The sequence below is a fragment of the Vicia villosa genome, unplaced genomic scaffold (genome assembly GCF_029867415.1).
Source record: "Vicia villosa cultivar HV-30 ecotype Madison, WI unplaced genomic scaffold, Vvil1.0 ctg.000752F_1_1, whole genome shotgun sequence".
In the NCBI taxonomy this organism is placed as follows: Eukaryota; Viridiplantae; Streptophyta; class Magnoliopsida; order Fabales; family Fabaceae; genus Vicia; species Vicia villosa.
In genome coordinates this window covers 368,248-383,444 of record NW_026705337.1, presented here as the reverse complement: position 1 = coordinate 383,444, position 15,197 = coordinate 368,248, and the positions used below count along the sequence as shown (strand labels likewise).

Below are 15,197 nucleotides of genomic sequence, written 5' to 3'. Positions count from 1 at the left end.
ATTTCAATTAATTGGTATTCGAAATTGTAATGTTTAAAAATTGATAATAACGCTAATAAATAATAATGCTAATAAATAAAATATTTATTTAATAAAAGTTATATGATCTAATTAATAAAATAAAATTAATAATAGTGCTAATAAATAAAAAAATATTTAATTAATACTATATGATCTAATTAATAAAATATAATCAATAATTGCATATTTAACCATTTGTGTATTATATAGAATAACATGATTTACTACAACATAATTTCATAATTGTGCTTTTGAAATTTTGATATCTACTTATTTTTCACTATACGATTGTTACAATTTGCATAATTGTGCTTTTAAAATTTTAATATCTACATATTTTTCACTATGATTGATACAATTATATTCATTTGTACTAAAATTAATCTAAATTATAAATTAAATGTTAAACTTATTATACTTCAAGTAGTAATATTTCTATAATCATAATGTTTTAAAATAATTTACTTATTTTAATATATAAATGAAATCATGATAGATCTTCTGATAATCTAAAAAAAACAATAATATAAAACACTTTTTGCATTATTGTTTCTCATTAAAAAATTAAAAGTATAATTTCAAACATAATCTAAATGGATTATAAAATAATTTTATATACAAATAAAAAATTTAATATGAATTATTATAAAATAATGTAGTTTTATTTCTAATATATCCGTGCGGAGCACGGGTGGACAATCTAGTACTTCAAATTGAAACGATACAACAAAAAACCCTACATACTTCAACTCAACCTTATCATTACAAATGAAACATTTGGAGTTGACAAAGCTATTACTCATTCCACCACGACCAGTCTTCTTCACAACGATCTGAACTCTTGCAATCGCTATTACTCATTCCCTCTTTCAATTTAGGTAAATTCATCTTTTGATTTTCTTATTTTCAGTTTGATCTTTTTGTTTTCTTTTTGTGAACAAGGTGTTTGTTGAAATTCCACAATGAGTTTACTTATGTTGATTTTGAGTATAACTCGTTTATAATTCTCGTAACATGTTTGCAAATAGATATTGTTTGTTGAGAATGTCTGGTTTGTTGAGAATGTCTGTTTGCAAAGCTGAAATGTAGGTGACAGGGAAGCGGATTAATGAAATATTTGGAAAGGCTGGTTATGAACTCGTTATTCCCATTAGAAAGTCATTAAGATTTTTGTGAGAGAGTTACCTATTATGCTGTTGTTTAGTGACTGCAGTTAGAGATGGATTGATCTAATACCTTATGTTCTTTCTTTGTATGTATTTTCAGTGCTTACTTATAGTTATAGGTAAGCAGGTGACTAATTTTTTTCACCTGCAGTGTTGCTTTGTTTCCAAATTCTTGTTCTTGAGATCATTTATTAAGAGTTTCATGCATAAAGTTGTTTAGGGTTTTTTCGTTTTTCTTCATTTTTCATTTCGAAGATGCGTTTACCGTTGGATTTTGTGGTATTTACATGGAATTGGTTGATTTTTGATTGCGAAATGGTTGTTTAGTTATTATTGGCTGAGATTGGTTTTTGTATTTTTTTATTGTTTTTAATTCATGTTGGTTTGTTTTGTTGCTGATATGGTTTTGATTTTTCTAATAAAGAAACATTTTTGAGTGTGATGGAATTGTTCATTCTGGCAGGTAGTTGATTGGTATTTGAGTGGTTACAACCGAAAGGGTTTCAGTGGAGATGGCGTCGGTTGGCGTGGCACCAACTTCGGGTTTTAGAGAAGCCAGTGGTAATGGTGAAATTGGTGTTGATATATTGCAAGAGGAAATGAATGATATGAAAATTAGGGATGATAGGGTATGGCGCTCATTCTGTTCGTTTCTTCACACTTAGTTTTGTTTTGTGTGTGTTGGTTTGATGTTAAATTAGGGATGATAGGGTATGGCGCTCATTCTGTTAGGTCTCTTCCGCCGCGAAGAAATATGTCTTGCAGCTACTGCATATTGATCAACCTGTGTCAGCTAGATTATTTGCAGAATGGGTGCTTCCAGATGGACTTTCAAAGCACACAGTTGCCATTGATAGATTGGTTCAATTGAGAGTTTTTGTTGAAGCTCTTGATAGGTACTTGAGATTATTCTCGACTATTTTAATTTTCTATATCTTCTATGAAAATGAAAAGTTGACATTTGTGTTTCTGAAATAGTTCAAATGGATTCGTTTTGTTTCAAATGACAACTGGATAAATGCTAACCTATACTATGTAGTTTACATGTTCTACACCTTGTAATGTGTTGAAGGGTCTTTTTGTGATAAAGACTTGCTTTATTTTTCACATACTCACGTGCTGTTGCTCAATGGAAGTTATTTGTTTTTCTCTATATGTGCCAAATCTCTTAACATAATTGCGGGTGGCCTTTTTTTTGCTTTTCATTTGTTTCATTTATGACACTTATCTGTGTTACTTTGTAGAGTTATCAATCACCAGTATAGCTTGACATGTTTAATATCGATTGCGTCGTCTGTTATTGACTTTTCTTAAAATTTTAGAGGAACAGGGTTTGATGTCACAATTTGGTTCCTTTTTTATAAAAAATCTTGACTATGTATATTATTCTCCACAGTTCTCCGTGTCTTTGTTTCAAGCTTTTAGATTACTGAAACATCGTCAATGTCACTTTGGACCCTTATTTATTTGGTCATAATCATCTCAATTCTGATTTTAGAGGAAATGGAAGCTACCGCTGTTGACAGCGGCAATGGAACCGAGACTGGACATATCATTGTGACTACTATTGGTGGTAAAAATGGTCAGCCAAAGCAGGTATACCCCCTTAATTTGGAAGCTATCAATGGTTTGTGCAGTTCGAAATCATTCAAATCTTGCACCATCTCATAAGCTTTATGTTATTGTTTGTATGCAAATGTCTCCCCAAAGTAGTAGTTGTGGTTTTGAATTAGGAATAGCTGAATTTCTCCTTGAAGTTAAGTATTGAAAAAACGAAACAAATCTTAAACATTTTGGTATTATGCCTGTTCAACTTCCTGCTGATTAGAATCTATATACAGTGACTAGCATATGACCGGTTTGGCGGTTTCTCTTGTCCAACATGTTTTTTTTCTTATGTTTAGTGATTGGCAAGTATCTTACTAATTGTTAATAAGTGATGATGAGATACTATTGAATAGGGTGACAATTTCATATGGTGTGGTTTTATCCTTTTATCCTTATTTGTCGATATTCTTTCTCAATTTTGTTGAATTTTTACATTGAATAGTTTTGTATATTTCTTAATGTTTCAGACTATAAGCTATATGGCAGAGCGTGTTGTAGGACATGTATCATTTGGAGTTGTCTTCCAGGTATCAACATGGATCCTGTTGATTCAATCATGACATGTGTTACTTTTGTCACTTCAACATAGTAGCATTTCATGGCTTTAGTTCTGATATCGTGTATAATTGTAGGATAAGTGCTTGGAAACTGGTGAAACTGTGGCTATTAAAAAGGTTCTTCAAGACAAGAGGTATAAGAACCAGGAATTGCATCAATATACTTTGATTCTTTGTTCTGTGTTGTGCTTTTTGGAGATGCATGAATATACTTGGATTCTTTGTTCTCTGTGTTGTGCTTTTTGAGGATGAAAAAGTTGGTATATGAGCTTAGTTTTGATGTGTTTTGTGGTGAATTTGGTATAGGTGATTCCGGGTGAGTGTGGTTTCATTGCTCAACTCAACGAGGGTCGTCACCTCAAGAAGAGACCAACCGAGTTCAGAGTCGATAAGGTTCTTCAGCCTTTTGACGGAAACAAGTTCAACTTCACTAAAGTTGGACAAGAGGAGGTTCTGTTTCAATTTGAAGCTAGTGAAGACGATGAAGTCCAGTTCCATCCAAATGCTCCGGTTGATTTTGAGAATTCTCCAAGTTTCGTTGCCATCAACGTAAGATTCTTTGCCTTTGTTCATATTTTATCCTTGTATGTGATTCATTAAAGCTAAAGTAGATGTTTTATACGATGTTTGTTTTTATGATAACAGGTTAGTCCTATTGAGTATGGGCATGTTTTGCTGATTCCCCGCATTTTCGAGTGTTTGCCTCAAAGGATTGATCACGAGAGCTTACTGCTTGCGCTTCACATGGCAGCTGAAGTCGCTAATCCATATTTTCGTTTGGGTTACAACAGCCTCGGTGCATTTGCAACTATTAACCATCTTCACTTCCAGGTACTGGACACTATAGCTTATCCTATCGCGTTTCTGTCTTGAATATCCCAAGATAACTACTACCTTAATGCTCTTTGTTGGTAATTTCATTGCTTATCATTGTTCTGTGTCAATAATCCAATTGGAATTCGGTGTTTTTGTTCGACATATGCAGGCTTATTATTTGGCTATGCCCTTTCCTATCGAGAAAGCTTCCACTAAGAAAATTGCAACTTTGAACGGCGGAGTGAAGATGTCTGAATTGTTGAAATATCCGGTTCCAGGTCTTGTCTTCGAGGGCGGCGACACACTTGAAGATTTATCGAAAGTTGTTTCAGATGCTTGTATCTCCCTACAAAACAACAACATACCTTACAATGTTCTGATTTCTGACTGCGGAACACAAGTGTTTCTCTTACCACAGGTAAAGAAAATCTCAAACTAAGTTCCTACATGTGAGCACTTATCATATAAGTGCTTATTTCTAAACACTATTTCTAACAAATAGTTGTGAAACCTATTTGATTATGCTTGAACACAACACACACTTTCATATCAGTTCATATAAAAACATCCAAACCTACTTATATAAGAAATTTCCAACCTAGAATAGTTAAATACAATACATTTTAACTATAAATAGAGGTCTAGTAATAATAATAATAAAAATAAAAAGTAAATAGTCATATAATATTTAAAAACAAGCCATAGGAAAACAAATTAACTTTCATGGTTTGTTCCTGCCAAAAAAGCCTTTAGCAATTGGAATTTACTCTCTGATTGTGAATGAGCAGCTCCTTTGAAAGCTACAAATGTAAGGATGTTCTGATATTCCGTACTCCATCCAGCAAGCTAAACAATAAAAATAAATTAGTTTGGAAGGTAGCAATAATATAAATAGTAAAATGAAATTTATAAGAAAGATGATATACACTAAAAATATTTTCCTCTCCTCCCACAGACCAGACTCCATAGGACTTTGTTGTGACAAAGCCAAATTCCTTAGCCAGTCCATCCATTAAGGACCGGTTTCCAGAAAATGGGTTGACTGAATCCAAATCACTGCAAAGGAAATAGTAATAAATTTGTTTAGTCAAAAGCACTGAATATTAAATTTATTAATGTTGGAGAAAAAATATTACCTGTAAACCAGGACCCTAAGGCCTGATTTTGTAATGGTTACTAGGTTACATAGTGTTGTATTCTCAGAGCTGTGACAATCATGACTGTAACAGAAAAAGGGTAAGAGGCAGATGAACAGCAGAGTGAAAAGTTGGGATTTCGCCATAGCCGATGGTGGTGGTAGAAAAACGAGAGGGAATGAGATATAAAAGGCTGGAAGAAACGGTGATCTGAGTAATTGGGTAATGCCTCTTATTTATAGGGACCGTTCCACCCTATATTCACTTCACTTTGGATTTCTAACATCAAAGACATCAATTACCATAAGTAAAATTTAAAAAACGAGTTTAAAAAGAAAAAGTGAAAAGTAAAGAATAGAGAAAATGGGCTGTTCAGATTGATCGAAACGTGGCACACAACTCTCTATCTACACTACTTTTAACTACACATGTTACTTTTTCCTCTTCATAACAGGCTCATGTTCTTATACTTCTTGTCTGCCACTTATTTTTGTCTTTATCAAACCAAGCTTACCACAATAATTTTTTATTTATTATAAATTATATTGATATTTGCAAATACATGTCTTAAAAAATTATAATTATCATTGCATAAAAATTATAAACAAATTGATATATTAAAAATGTAATTATTCTTACCTAAAAAACATAGTAGATACTCTCATTTGTTTTTGAGTGTAGATATAATTGCTACTCTCTAATTGATCAATTGCATTCATAATAAATATTTTTTTATAATCTCACAAAATTTAGTGGTAAATTTTGGACCATAAACTTAACATTTCATTATGTAACTTTTTTTCTTATTATTTTAATTTATTATAGTGCATATATTATATTACCCACACATCTTAATCTTAATCTTAAAGTTTTGGGCTCCCCGTTACTTGAAGAGATAAACTACATCTCCTTTCCCTCTCCTTTCCTTTCAAAAGCTAACACTTAATGAAAATTTTGAAAAGCTTAAAAAAAATTTTAACATTTAATTATTTAAAATGGTAATGAATATTTATTTATTATCATTTTAAATAATAAAAATAGTATGTTAGATTTTTCTGTACATTTATAATAATTCTCGAACATGAAAAATTTAAAAACGTGCATTTTTTGGAAATTAATTTTTTTATAAATTATTATGTGGCAAACTGGCATGTCCGTCCCGTTTAAACTCTTCTCACAAAAGTAAGAAAACGGGACGGATCAGTCATTGTTAAGGGAGCGGACCTAAAACATTGACCCTTCCGGCAAAAAGTAAGGACAAGACGGATTAAGCCCGCGGACACTGCATTTTTAAGCCTAAAAATACAAAATTTATCTATTACATAAAAGACTATAGTAGTATTATTTTACTTGACAGTTTGACGCCATATAAGACGTCAATATTGTTTATTATTCATATTGCTTTTATTATGTTTCCTTTCTTTTTCTTGTTTGACAAAACCTATCCATACCAACCTTACCTAGTCTATGGTAGTGGCCAGTGAGAAAAAATTATTAGTCATTTTCAATAAAACGTTTCAATGCCCACTACACTAAAGTTGTTTGCTTCTAATGATAGATCAGATTCTAATGATAGATCAGACCTGCCTCCAAACTTTGGTGCACGTTAAGATCCTACTAGTTTCATCCATGAAAATACGACTAAAAAGAATAGATAATGCATATTCTCTTTAGAATAATAAACTAATATTGATACCCGAATAAAAGTCCGCACGAGTAAATTATCCCTTGTTGAAAATAGCTCATTGTGTAATATCCCCACAAGCAAAGGAATTTTCGCATACAAAGAGAACAAAGAGGTAGTATCACTACTAAAAAAATTATTTTTTAGGTAAGAATATCTACTATGTTTTTTAGGTAAGAATAATTACATTTTTAATATATCAATTTGTTTATAATTTTTATGCAATGATAATTATAATTTTTTAAGACATGTATTTGCAAATATCAATATAACTTATACTACCTCCGTTCCTATATTTAAGAGACATTTCATTTTTTAGGTTCATTGAATAATCAATGTATCTGGTATGTATATTGACTAGATACATTAATTATTCAATGAATCTAAAAAGTGAATTGTCTCTTATATAAAGGAACAGAGGTAGTAATAAATAAAAAATTATTGTGGTAAGCTTGGTTTGATAAAGACAAAAATAAGTGGCAGACAAGAAGTATAAGAACATGAGACTGTTATGAAGAGTAGAAAGTATCACGTGGAGTTAAAAGTAGTGTAGATAGAGAGTTGTGTGCCACGTTTCGATCAATCTGAACAGCCCATTTTCTCTCTTCTTTACTTTTCACTTTTTTTTTGAAACTCGTTTTTTAAATTTTACTTATGGTAATTGATGTCTTGATATTAGAAATCCAAAGTGAAGTGAATATAGGGTGGAACGGTCCCTATAAATAAGAGGCATTACCCAGTTACTCAGATCACTGTTTCTTCCAGCCTTTCATATCTCATTCCCTATCGTTTTTCTACCACCACCATCGGCTATGGCGAAATCCTAACTTTTCACTCTGCTGTTCATCTGCCTCTTACCCTTTTTCTGTTACAGTCATGATTGTCACAGCTCTGAGAATACAACACTATGTAACCTAGCAATTATTGCAAAATCAGGCATTGGGGTCTTGGTTTACAGGTAATATTTTTTCTCCAACATTAATAAATTTAATATTCAGTGCTTTTGACTAAACAAATTTATTACTATTTCCTTTGCAGTGATTTGGATTCAGTCAGCCCATTTTCTGGAAACCGGTCCTTAATGGATGGACTGGCTAAGGAATTTGGCTTTGTCACAACAAAGCCCTATGGAGTCTGGTCTGTGGGAGGAGAGAAAAATATTTTTAGTGTATATCATCTTTCTTATAAATTTCATTTTACTACTTATATTATTGCTATCTTCCAAACTAATTTATTTTTATTGTTTAGCTTGCTGGATGGAGTACGGAATATTAGAACATCCTTACATTTGTAGCTTTCAAAGGAGCTGCTCATTCACAATCAGAGAGTAAATTCGCTTTTCTACCATTCGGTCAGTACCGATGGTTTTGTTTGCTTTACGAGCGAAGCTCGTTTGTGTGATATTATTGTATGCTTCCCCTTTTTCTCGTAGGTTGTTAGTTTAGTTTAGATTTGCACCCTTTGTATGATAACATTAGGTAGCAAGCTTTCCCCCTTAGCTTAGGTTTTCCTCATGCATTCTTTAAAACACAAACCACACTCTTTGATTTTCTTTTCTTAAGAGCTTGTTATTTCCGCTCCATTCCCAAGCATAAGTCTCCAAAGGTCGAGCAGCGGAGTGTGAATGTAACTCGTTCACCTAAAAAAACACAAAACAAACAGAAATTAGTTAGCCGAGCTACGGTACCTCTGATTTTTTGGCAGAAACAAACCAAGAAACTTAATTTGTTTTCCTATGGCTTGTTTTTAAATATTATATGACTATTTACTTTTTATTATTATTATTATTACTAGACCTCCATTTATTGTTAAAATGTATTGTATTTAACTATTCTAGGTTGGAAATTTCTTATATAAGTAGGTTTGGATGTTTTTATATGAACTGATATGAAAGTGGCGATGAAAAGACTTTTTAAATACACCAAAAATAAAGAAAAACAATTTCTTAACGAAATAGAAATACTAGCAAAGGTTGTGCATCCCAATCTTGTCTTATTATATGGGATTGGGATGCAACCATATAATAAGACAAGATTGGGATGCCCAACCTTTGCTAGTATTTCTATTTAGTTGAGAAATTGTTTTTCTTTATTTTTTGTGTATTCAAAAAGTCTTTTCACCGCCACTTCACACCTGTCGGGTAGTTTTCCATAATGACTTTGGTAATTAGAACGTGCGCCAAACAACCTGAATTGAACTACATTTGTTAATATAATGCAAGAAATAGAATGATTTAAGTTTCTCAAAAATTGAAAGTCGTACTGTCTTATATATAAAAAAGTGACACTTAAATTATTCATCCTAGAGTATTATAGTGATATTAAAATTATTAATAGCATATATATGTATATAGAAATTCACATAGCTTAAAATGAAACGTTCTCTTTCTCTAATTGACAAGTTCGTAAAGTTTATTTTTAAATCTTATATACATGAATATCAATCTCTATGAATTGATTTTGAGATCGAGATTATCATTTTAAAATGATTGAAAACTCTAACATCCACAAAGAAGAGTTCAGTAGCCTAATTTATTGAGGAGAGGGGAGTTTGAGAAGATTTCTTCTATTTTGTTTTTCCTACCTTGTGCCTAGTTAGTTGTTTATTTATATCATCACTTTGCTTACCATCTCAATTTGTGTTAGTAAGTCATTGCATTATTTTCGGTTTGGTTGCTTGCCTAATTTGAGAAATGAAGAATAAGCCAACTTTAGCACCGGTCTTCTAACTCATTGCATTATCTTCCGAGTGATACCATATGTTACAATTTTAAGAGAATAATTTAGTACACATTTTATTTTGTTTTTTATGCTCTTGGAATTTATACTACATACGGTGGTCTTATAGTTATTATTAACTCCAAACATAAAATAAGAACATCTTATACCAGCACCATTCCTTTTCAAAGGACAAAACAAAATGTTTATTAAGAAATTTTAGACTCAGATTCTTTTTCCCGTCATTTTCTTATAATGTTTGTATGTTCGACACATGTGAAAAAATGTTTAAACTATATCCGACCAAATAAAAGTTGGACAATCATGGAAGGAAACTAGAATAAGGCACCTTTTCAAGGTTTTCCTTTTGTTTATAAAAATATTTTTCAATTCTATAATATGAAACTTCTCCATCAATTTTTAGTAAACATTATCTACAATTCTTAATTTATAAAATTGACTTTTTATTTATAAAATTCTTTGACATCCTAACAAACTTCAATTTTTAGTATATATTATTTACCATACCAAACAATAATTTAAAAACTGAATTGCATTGAAAAAAAAATACTTAAACCATTTAAATGGTTAATAAACTGAACCATATATTATAAATAATTCAGTTAATTAAATTTAAATTTATAAACCGGTTTTAACTTATTTAAACTTTTTACCCTTTTCTTCTTACTATACTATGTTTACTATATATATGCAGTCAGTTATAACTTTCCAAATTGCAAGTCTCTAGTTTTAATTTAAGCTCTATGCCTAGTTTATTTTACCGAACCTAATAAAAATTATTATTTTCACTTTTTATTGTGAGTAATTAATTGCAAAATACTTAATTATTTTTTCATAATATCATAATCTCATATTATGAAATAATCTGTAAAGTTTGCTGCAAGAAAATCTGAGGTAGATAAAACTTACTTATCGGGTGTGTACTATACATATACTATAAACAGTAAAAATAAGATTTTCAAAACGTATTAGGTTCCACAAATTTGGATTAATAAATTTTTCAAAGTTTTTATAATTTAAATACTCAAAACTAGTACTAAAAAGTATTAAGTCATTTGTCACTTTAAACACGGATAATACATTAATGAATTTTCCAAAGTTTGTTTTTGAACCAACTAGAATATAAAACCGGTTTGTAATTATAAATTAGTCTATATATACAAACCGGTTCATAACTGAATGAAAATTGTTTTATTGAAGGAATAAATATATTTATAGAAGGAACAAGATGAGCAAAATAACTAAGAAGAGGAAAAAACGTAGTAAAAGATACCTCTTGAAGAATCAAAATAAATCCTCTTCTCCAATATGATTACTCTATTTTCTTAACGTCGGCTCGGCTGGTGTTGCTAGATAGATAGGTTGCAGCAAGGGCTGAATAATGTTAAAGCCCGTAAACACAATTAGAAAAACAACAGAATTACAAAATCAAATATTTCAAAAAATCACAACATATTCCATGAACACCAATAATTTACCAAAACTGTTAGATCTGAAAACAAACTTGAAAGCAAACTTGAGTGAGTGGAAGGTGGGTGAAGGAGATAAGGGAGATGAGTTTTACTTTTCAGTTTGGGAATATGCAGAGGGGGAGTCAGAGAAGTGGTTTATGAGTGAGACTAGTTAGTTGAATTTATAATGGAATGGAGTCAGAATCAAACCTTTAATGCCTATAGACGATAGGGTTTAGGGTTTAAGATTTTTTTTCTTCTCAGTCAAACAATTAATCAAAATTCTCCGGTTGTACTATAAGTTCAGAAGAAAATGTCTTTCCCTAAACTTCATTATTTTAAAGAAATAAATATTTGGAGGTTGAATTTTATAGGAAAAATTATCCAACCCAATTATAATTTTTAGGAATTTAACAAAATTCATTTGTTTTATTTATCATAGGTTTTAATTTAAGTGTAATTTTTTTCCGAGATTTTTCTTGTCCTTAACCGAGTTCAAGAATTTTACTTTTTCTATCAATATTATCTTGCTTAAAAAAATATAAATTGTTTGATTGAATTATTCTCCCTTTTTTTCTTTGATAAGAAAAATTATATTGGTGGAGTAGAAGCGATAATCCAGCCCAATATAACAGAAGATATGTTAAAATTCAATATCACAGAGAGACACAACTACCCACCTTCTATAAAGGGTTGCAGAGGGCTCTCACCATTCTATGCTCAAAAACTATATGAGTCACAAACATCCCGATTTTAAATTCAATAATTTTAATTAAATTTAGAATGCTTAATTTCATTTAATTTTAATTTTCCAAATAATTGGATTTTATTAGAATTACTTATGATTTTATTTAATTAAATTAATAGAGAATAAGGAGAAATTGAGAGAATTGCTAAGAGTTAAGGGGAAACCGTTATATTTAATGAAAATAAAATATGGCTTATTTAAATAGAAAGAAGAATTAGACTAAGAAGTTGTTTGGAAGAATAAGCTCGCAATAGAGTAATAGAAAGCCCAACTAGAGGCAGAGTAGGAAAAGAGATATTCCATAGCCGTAGCTTGAAGTTTATTGTGAATTCGAGGTAAGAGAGGAACTGTTTACGATATGAGTGTTTAAGCATGAGGGATAGAGAGCATTTGTAACGTCCCAAATTTAATTATTTCTTTAATTAAATTAATTAAGGATTTAATTATCGGACATTATTGAAGTTGGTGATGTATCGGTATTAATCCAAGAGGAATGATTGAATTGTGATGTGGTTTGAGCGGTTAAGTCGATAGCCAGGTAACTTAGTCGGTTTAATCAGAGAAATAATATTAGGAATAATATTATTATTTTAAAATAATTATTTAATTATGTTGGATTGGTTGGTGTTAGTAAAATGGAGGTGTGCATAATATTTTGTGGGCTGAATTAATGTGAGCAGTACGGAGGAATAGGAACATTAAGCCCAATTAGAATTATGGAACAATTAGTGGCAGTAGAGTACACAAGGGAGGTTTTAGCAAAAACAGAAAAATAGAATTAGAGGAAAAGGACATGGGTTTGGTGGTGATACGAAGTAACTGGTGAAAGAAGAAAAGTGGAAGAAGAGGCAAAGAAGCAAGAGGATTCAATCAGAAGAATTATGCGAAGCCATAAGCTAGGAATTCGACCGAAAATCGTAGAGCGGACTCCGAATACAAGGTAACTACAAGAAAGTTTGCAAGTTGCGACGATTAATTTTGGTGTGTTATGACGGTTTAAATTATTGCAATTTTCAGGTCGCGACAGTTGTGATGCTGTTAATAGATGATAAATAGATGATTAGTTAGTTAGGTAGTTACACTTGAGCATAATGTTAGTTATTCAGTTGGTCTCTTAGTGTAACTACCATCTCACTCTTGTATATATATATTGAACTGCTATCATCAATATACTATGAGAGATTCTACTACACTCTCTTCTCTTCTCTTTTCTATTGTTATATGCATGGATCACAATCCCTAATATGGTATCATCGTCTTCGAGCCACACTCTTCCGCATACCTTCTTTCTTCTTCCTTGAGCATCCTTCGTTCTCTGATCGTGTTCATCTTCTTCCTTTCTTCCCCATCTTCTTCCTTTTCTTGTTGCTTCGATCATGCATCCACGCATTGATACCACTGCACACCGCATCACCAGTGGTGATGTTGATTCAGTGTACTATGTTCATCCGAGTGAAGGCCCCAACTCTGTTGTCATCACTCCTCAATTGAATCGCTCCAACTATATTTCTTGGTCACGATCTATGGAACGCACTCTTGGCGCCAAGAAAAAACTTTCTTTCATCAATGGATCGATTATGGTTCCTGCACCTAACGATCTTAACCGTTATGCATGGGAGCATTGCAACTGCCTCGTGCATTCATGGATCCTCAATTCTGTTAGCCCTGCGATTGCTCAAACAATCGTTTTCTTGGAGAATGCTCTTGATGCATGGAACGATCTTAAAGAACGTTTCACAAAAGTTGACCGCGTTCGTGTATCCAATCTACGCACTGAGATCAATAATCTCAAACAAGGTAACAAATATGTTCTTGACTATTTCACTAAATTACGTGGATTATGGGAAGAATCGAACTCCCACAAACCAATTCCAATTTGCACATGTGCTCAACAATGTCGTTGTGCTGCTATGCGAAGTGCAAGGGATTTTCGCCTTGAGGATCAAATTATTCAATTTCTCACTGGTTTGAATGAGAAATCTCTGTTATCAAAACACATGTTCTGTTGATGGATCCTCTTCCATCTATTAACAAAGTTTACTCAATGGTGATCCAAGAAGAGAGCCCCAACATTTCATCGCTTCCTAGTCCTGAAGTCACAGCTAATGTAGATGAAGCCAACACTCTTGCTAATGCACTTGATCCAAGAAAATTCAATGATCGTGGTAAAACTTCTAACTCTTATGGCACTTCTTCTAATAATAGAAAAGATAGCAGAGTTTGTACATTCTGCCACAGGACTGGTCACACCATTGATGTGTGCTATCGTAAGCATGGCTTTCCTCAAAACTTCACCAAAAGACAAGCAAATGCATCCAATTATACATCTGGTGATACACAATCAGTGGCTCATGTTGGTGAAGAAGCTTATGCAACCAATTCAAATGCTAGTATTACTCAAGATCAGATGGCTCAATTGATTAGCTTGCTCCAATAGACAAATTTGCTGCCTCCTAACCCTAGCACAAACACTAGCACCAATCACATTTCCACTCATGTTGATATGCCATCACATGAGATCTCAGGTAAAGCTTTTGTCTCCACTGTCTCTTGTTCTACTCTTGCCAAACCTGAATTTTGGATACTTGACTCAGGAGCAAATGATCATGTTTGCTCCTCCTTACATTGGTTTAGTTCCTATCATAAAATGGCACCCATTAATGTGTGTCTCCCCAATGGTTCTGTTATTGTAGCTAAACTTGCAGGCACAATTCAATTTTCCCATTCTCTACACTTGTCCAATGTGTTGTACACTCCTGAATTCTCACTAAATCTTCTTTCTGTTTCTAAATTATGTCAATCCATAAACTATTCCTTTCATTTTTCTGACACTAAATGTTTTATTCAGGATGTGAACACCAAGAGGATGATTGGTTTGGCTAATCAAATTGAAGGGTTGTACAGACTTGTGACAGATCATAGATACCTTGCAACAGAAGCTACCACTACCATTTCCAATGTTTCTTTATCCAACAACAATGTACCTTCTATTTTTGCCAATAATTGTAAGGTGATCCCTCCACAAGCTTTATGGCATTTTAGGTTGGGTCATTTATCCCATGCTAGACTCTCAAAAATGTCACAAATGTATCCATCTATTTCCAATGACAATAAAGCTGTGTGTGATGTATGTCATTTTGCTAGGCATAAGAAACTTCCATATTCTTTAAGTTCTTCTAAAGCATCACAAAAATTTGAGTTACTCCATTTTGACATATGGGGTCCCATATCAATCAATTCTATTCACAATCATAAATATTTTTTGACAGTAG

The 15,197-nt window shown here is 32.1% G+C and overlaps 2 protein-coding genes across 2 annotated transcripts; both read left to right on the top strand.

Moving 5' to 3' along the window:
- The first annotated feature begins 742 nt into the window (after positions 1-742).
- On the top strand, positions 743-3,795 carry LOC131630944 (glycogen synthase kinase-3 homolog MsK-1-like). Its single transcript, XM_058901685.1, has 6 exons — positions 743-899; positions 1,651-1,816; positions 2,688-2,783; positions 3,263-3,322; positions 3,428-3,486; positions 3,659-3,795. Exons 2-6 carry the CDS (start codon positions 1,700-1,702, stop codon positions 3,660-3,662), a joined length of 336 nt encoding a protein of 111 aa, XP_058757668.1. The 5' UTR covers positions 743-899; positions 1,651-1,699; the 3' UTR covers positions 3,663-3,795.
- Positions 3,769-9,653, top strand: LOC131630943 (GDP-L-galactose phosphorylase 1-like). The gene is made up of 5 exons (XM_058901684.1): positions 3,769-3,901; positions 3,998-4,183; positions 4,338-4,586; positions 8,027-8,156; positions 8,237-9,653. Exons 2-4 carry the CDS (start codon positions 4,097-4,099, stop codon positions 8,027-8,029), a joined length of 339 nt encoding a protein of 112 aa, XP_058757667.1. The 5' UTR covers positions 3,769-3,901; positions 3,998-4,096; the 3' UTR covers positions 8,030-8,156; positions 8,237-9,653.
- Positions 9,654-15,197: the final 5,544 nt, after the last annotated feature.

Excerpts from the sequence above, each read along its gene's own strand:
- LOC131630944 (XM_058901685.1), top strand. The coding sequence starts at position 1,700 with ATGGCGTCGGTTGGCGTGGCACCAACTTCGGGTTTTAGAGAAGCCAGT. Across the intron at positions 1,817-2,687 it reads TGAAAATTAGGGATGATAGG|GAAATGGAAGCTACCGCTGT; the intron begins GTATGGCGCTCA and ends CTGATTTTAGAG. Across the intron at positions 2,784-3,262 it reads AAAATGGTCAGCCAAAGCAG|ACTATAAGCTATATGGCAGA; the intron begins GTATACCCCCTT and ends TTAATGTTTCAG.
- LOC131630943 (XM_058901684.1), top strand. The coding sequence starts at position 4,097 with ATGGCAGCTGAAGTCGCTAATCCATATTTTCGTTTGGGTTACAACAGC. Across the intron at positions 4,184-4,337 it reads TTAACCATCTTCACTTCCAG|GCTTATTATTTGGCTATGCC; the intron begins GTACTGGACACT and ends CGACATATGCAG.